General features: G+C 51.9%; 1 protein-coding gene across 1 annotated transcript in view; it reads left to right on the top strand.

Moving 5' to 3' along the window:
* The window catches only part of LOC107107524 (maestro heat-like repeat family member 5), an 87155-nt gene that overhangs the window by 77123 nt on the left and 4016 nt on the right, over nucleotides 1–6016 (top strand). The window contains exons 21-22 of the mRNA XM_015407835.1: nucleotides 749–851; nucleotides 4358–4423. Of these exons, the coding sequence (XP_015263321.1) occupies nucleotides 749–851; nucleotides 4358–4423 (169 nt within the window). The remainder of the gene's footprint in view (nucleotides 1–748; nucleotides 852–4357; nucleotides 4424–6016) is intronic.

Consider the following 6016-nt stretch of genomic DNA (forward strand, 5'->3'; position numbering starts at 1 on the left):
TTATTATTACTACTACTACTACTACTACTACTACTACTACTACTACTACTACTACGGCTTGCCCAAGGCCATCCAGCCAGGTGCAAGTGGAGGAGTGGGGAATCAAACCCGGTTCTCCCAGATCAGAGTCCGTGCACTCAACCACTACACCAAATGAGGACCACATCCTCCTAAAAGAATGTGAATTCTCAAGAGAAGAAGAGTTGGTTTTTATACCCCGCTTTCCCCCTACCCTGAGGAGTCTCAAAGTGGCTTCCAATCGCCTTCCCTTCCTCTCCCCCACAGCAGGCACCTTGTGAGGAAGATGGGGCCGAGGGAATTCTGAGAGAGCCGTGACTGGCCCAGGGTCACCCAGCTGGCAATGTGGAGGAGGAGCAGGGAATCAAACCCGGCTCTCTGAATTAGAGTCTGCCACTCTTAACCACTGCACCACACTGGCTCTCAGAGGTTTCCCCTCTGTTTCTTTTGGGCTCCATACACATAATCCGCACCCTAGGCAGGTCCATAGCTTGTGACTGGGGAGCCGCATATCCAAGATACGCACATTCACAGGTGCAAGTTCTGTGGTCCTTCCGTAGTGCCTCTCTCCACTCCCAGAATGCATCATGCTTGAAAGAGGGAGGCGTCAACAGAGACCGGGGGGAGCCTGTGTAGGGAGACTGCCAGGCTTTGCAGGGTCGGCGTTTGTTCCTGCACAGGAAACGAGAGAGACTCTTCACCTTTCCTGTCTTCCCATTTTGTTTTTAAGCTGCGGAAGTCTAGACACAAGTTGCCGGAGATGCTGGCCCAGACGGTACTGTACATGAAGAGCAAGTACACTTCCTACCGAGAAGCCGCCGCCCTGTTGACAGGTAATCAAAAGGCCAGGACGCGGCCTCGGGTTTCGAGCTCCCACTGGGTCTCGAGGTGGAAAGCTGGAGGAAGCGAGACGAGGATTCGAACCTGGGTCACACCCGAGTCAGGCTCGAGAAGAGAGAGTGGCCACACTGATGGTCGGGGGGACTCTGGCTCAGCGATAGAGCACCTGCTTGGCATGCGGAAGGCCCCAAGTTCAATCCCCGGCATCTCCAGTTTAAAAGGACTACGCAGTAGGTGATGTGAAAGACCTCCACCTGGGCTGTGGCTCAGTGGTAGAGCCTCCGCTTGGCATGCAGAAGGTCCCAGGTTCAATCCCCATCATCTCCAGTTAAAAAGGACTAGGCATTAGGTGATGGGAAAGACCTCCATCTGAGACCCTGGAGAGCTATAAAGAGGGGCTGTGGCTCAGTGGAAGAGCCTCCGCTTGGCATGCAGAAGGTCCCAGGTTCTATCCCTGGCATCTCCAGTTAAAAAGGACCAGGCAGCAGGGGATGTGAAAGACCTCCGCCTGAGACCCTGGAGAGCTGTAAAAAGGGGCTGTGGCTCAGTGGAAGAGCCTCCGCTTGGCATGCAGAAGGTCCCAGGTTCTATCCCTGGCATCTCCAGTTAAAAAGGACCAGGCAGCAGGGGATGTGAAAGACCTCCGCCTGAGACCCTGGAGAGCTGTAAAAAGGGGCTGTGGCTCAGTGGAAGAGCCTCCGCTTGGCATGCAGAAGGTCCCAGGTTCTATCCCTGGCATCTCCAGTTAAAAAGGACCAGGCAGCAGGGGATGTGAAAGACCTCCGCCTGAGACCCTGGAGAGCTGTAAAAAGGGGCTGTGGCTCAGTGGAAGAGCCTCCGCTTGGCATGCAGAAGGTCCCAGGTTCTATCCCTGGCATCTCCAGTTAAAAAGGACCAGGCAGCAGGGGATGTGAAAGACCTCCGCCTGAGACCCTGGAGAGCTGTAAAAAGGGGCTGTGGCTCAGTGGAAGAGCCTCCGCTTGGCATGCAGAAGGTCCCAGGTTCTATCCCTGGCATCTCCAGTTAAAAAGGACCAGGCAGCAGGGGATGTGAAAGACCTCCGCCTGAGACCCTGGAGAGCTGTAAAAAGGGGCTGTGGCTCAGTGGAAGAGCCTCCGCTTGGCATGCAGAAGGTCCCAGGTTCTATCCCTGGCATCTCCAGTTAAAAAGGACCAGGCAGCAGGGGATGTGAAAGACCTCCGCCTGAGACCCTGGAGGGCTGTAAAGAGGGTCTGCGGCTCAGTGATAGAGCACCTGCTTTTAAAGGACCAGGGAGTATGTGATGGGAAAGACCTTGACAGGAGCCCTTGGAGAGCTGCTGCCAGTCAGAGGAGATATGACGGACCTTGACGGACCGGTGGTGTGACTTGTTACAAGGGAGGGGTCCCCAATCTTATTGAGCCCCTTTAGGATTCTGAGCAGGGTTGCCAGGTCTGGGTTGGAACATACCTGGAGACTTTGGGGGAGGAGCCAGGAGAGGGCGGGGTTTGGGGAGGGGAGGGGCCTCAGCATGGTCCAAGGCCACAGAGTCCACCCTCCAAGGCAGCCATTTTCTCCAGGGGAGCTGATCTCTGTCAGCTGGAGATCAGTTGTCAAAGCGGGAGGTCTCCGAGCCCCACCCAGAGGCTGGCAACCCTCATTCTGAGACAGGATGGTGGGTGGAACCACAAAGTGTCTGCCGTAGGAGGCACAGTTAACCACAAAACGCCAGGGAGTGAGGCTACCCATAACTCCAATACTAATGCTTCAACATCTCAGGCAGAACCTCTGCTGAACTGGATTTCTTCTCCTGTGCACAGCCAATCAGAAGGCCTGCTGGGCAAAAGCTCCACCAGTCCCTGCCTACTTTCTGAAAGCACTTAGCAGGTGCCCGGAGACGTGTTGGTGGGCACCCCGTTGGGGACCCCCGATATAAGGCATCTTTGTGTGTCCAGTTAAGGAAAGCGGTTTACAGCAAGTCAGCCGACACTGTTTTCCTTTTGTGGAGGCTTCCGGGTCATACTTTGCTGCTGGTCTGAACAACTCAAGAGACACTGCCATGGGTGGCCAATCACATAAGGACATAAGAGAAGCCGTGTTGGGTCCGGCCAGTGGCCCATCCAGTCCCACACTCTGTGCCACACAGTGGCCAAAACGCAGGTACTTTCAGGAGGTCCACCAGCGGGGACAGAACCCCAAAAGCCCTCCCACTGTGCCCCCCAAAGCACCAAGAATACAGAGCATCACTGCCCCAGACATAAGAACATCAGAGAAGCCATGTTGGATCAGGCCAATGGCCCATCCAGTCCAACACTCTGTGTCACACAGTGGCCAAAACGCAGGTACTTTCAGGAGGTCCACCAGCGGGGACAGAACCCCAAAAGCCCTCCCACTGTGCCCCCCAAAGCACCAAGAATACAGAGCATCACTGCCCCAGACATAAGAACATCAGAGAAGCCATGTTGGATCAGGCCAATGGCCCATCCAGTCCAACACTCTGTGTCACACAGTGGCCAAAACGCAGGTACTTTCAGGAGGTCCACCAGCGGGGACAGAACCCCAAAAGCCCTCCCACTGTGCCCCCCAAAGCACCAAGAATACAGAGCATCACTGCCCCAGACATAAGAACATCAGAGAAGCCATGTTGGATCAGGCCAATGGCCCCTCCAGTCCAACACTCATCCCCCACACATAAGTTCTACTCCCACCTACCTTTTTCTTCCGTCGAGGGCTTGCCCAAACTCGGACCTGCTTGGCTTCACCAAACCCTACCCGGGAAGCACTTTTGCTCTCTGCCTCCCCCTCATCCTGATGGGACCAGCACTTCTTTTTAATGTTGCCAGGTCTTCGCTGATTTACGGTGACCCCATAGGGTTTCCTGGGCAAGAGATGTTCAGAGGGTATTTGCCCTTGCCTGCCTCTGCGTACCGACCCTGGGCTTCCTTGGTGGTCTCCCGTCCAAGCACTCACCAGGGCTGATCCTGCTTAGCTTCCAAGATCTGATGAGATCGGACTAGCCTGAACCGTCCAGGTCAGGGCCTCTAGTTTTTAGAAACGGGCGCTTGTCCAGGGCTCTTTTTGTAGAAAAAGCCCAGGAGGAACTCATTAGCATAACAGGCCACACCCAACATCAAAACTCATTAGCATATGAGGCCACACCCACTGACTGCACCGCTCATTAGCACATTAGGCCACACCCCCATGTTACCAGAGGTGTGCTCATCCAGCCACACCCACCTTTCCCTTCTTATTCTGTTTACCTTGTCTGTTGTCAAAACCCAGGGCCTTTTTTTGTAGCAGGAACTCCTTTGCATGTTAGGCCACACACCTCTAACGTAGCCAATCCGAATGAGTTTCTGCTGTTGGGTGTGGCCTATTATGCTAATGAGTTCCTACTGGGCGTGGCCAACTCAGGAGCCAGCCGGAACTCCGTTCCTGTGCGTTCCTGCCCCAAAATAGCCCTGCTTGTGTCCAATTTCGTGACCCTTTTGGACTCAGCCTCTTCCGTCCGTCTACCTAGGGAACTACGCTCCACACATGACGGCCGACCTGGTGAGCACGAAAGAGGTTGAGGATGTTTATTTGGGTGAGTACCGAAGACCCTTGCGCCCGGCTCTGACTCCTTTTCTCAGCGGCCATTCCGAAAGCTTCACCTTTGGCACGAGGTCTTTTCCCTCCTGTTCCCTCCTGCCTTTCTTGCACCCCTTTCCTGATCTTTATATATATATATATATATATATATATAATATAAAGATTGGAAGTTTCTCAGCATTAAAATATATATATATAAAGATTGGAAGTTTCTCAGCATTAAATGTTCGTTGTGAATTAGTTTGGGGTTGGAGCTTTATAGTCTGTTCGGCTTCCTGTTTCGTAAACGATCGGGAACCGGGATCGGTGGCAGCAGGAAATCACATTGGCACCGGGTCAAGCATTATCTCTGAAGATTCATGTGGTGGAGGTGTGGGAAAATACACAAATTTTGGCAAATTGTTAAAAAAAATTAATTATAGAAATAATGAACATTGATGTAGGACTACTTCCAGAAATATGCTTGTTGAGTATAATCCCAAATGGTATTGAACAAAATGATACATATTCTGACTTCGGCTAGAATATTAGTAGCCAAATATTGGAAGTGAGAAAGATTGCCTCTAAGAGAAGAAATAATAAAGAAATTGTTAGAAGTAGCAGAATTGGATAAACTTAATTTTTCAAAAAAAGATGGACGAGAGTATATAAATGGTTAGAAAATAAATGTATTTAATGGACTCCGAAAATCAAAAAATGTTAGATGTATGTAACAACCACATGTATTATCTCTCCCTTATAATAAAAGAATAGTGGGTGCCAAAGTTCTAAAATTGGCCCCTTTAGTGTTAGGCTGAAAAAACTGCCACTCGGAAGACACTGGCTGGGTTCATTGGCTGCTTTGTGCAGTCCCGGCCAGTGTTCCAAGGTCATTTACATATGGAAGCTGATTGGACTACACTCCATTCCACACCTCAAACTCACACCCCCCCCCCAAGGCAGTTGGAATCAGTTGGGAGAGGAGAATGATGTCAGCTGCTCCCTAGGCAGAGGCTGTGTGTGTGTGTGTGGGGGGGGGTTGTAAAGACAGACAGGCAGATAAACGTTGGCTGATGGTTGCCAACTCCAGGTTCGAACTCCAGGACATAGGGTTGCCAACTCCAGGTTGGAAACTTCCAGGATATTTTAGGGATGAAGCCTGCTGAGGGTGGGATCTGAGGAGGAGGAGGAAGAGGGGGACCTCAGACAGATACAATGCCATGCTGCCCACACTCCAGACAAGCTGTTGCCAGTCTCCAGGTGACAGCTGGAGAGATCTTAAAGCTTTGGTGCTACTTCAAAGTTCCCCAGGAGCCCAAAACAGAGTAGTGTTTTGGAAAATCTTGAGGAATTGTTTGGTGCATTTACGATGGGGCTCCTGGGAAACTATTGTTGCCAATTGGCCCAGCAGCCATCAAACCATTCTCTTCAACCCCCTGCTGTGCAGCTGACTTCCCCCTAGGGTTGCCAATCTCCAGGTGGGACCTGGAGATCTCCCACTGTTACAATTGATCTCCAGATGACAGAGATCAGTTCCCCTAGAGAAAATGACTGCTTTAGGAGGGTAGACCCTATGACATTATACCGGCTGAGTCCTTCCGCCCCCCCC

This window comes from Gekko japonicus, unplaced genomic scaffold, assembly GCF_001447785.1.
Source record: "Gekko japonicus isolate JY-2015 unplaced genomic scaffold, Gekko_japonicus_V1.1 scaffold3371, whole genome shotgun sequence".
Taxonomy (NCBI): domain Eukaryota; kingdom Metazoa; phylum Chordata; class Lepidosauria; order Squamata; family Gekkonidae; genus Gekko; species Gekko japonicus.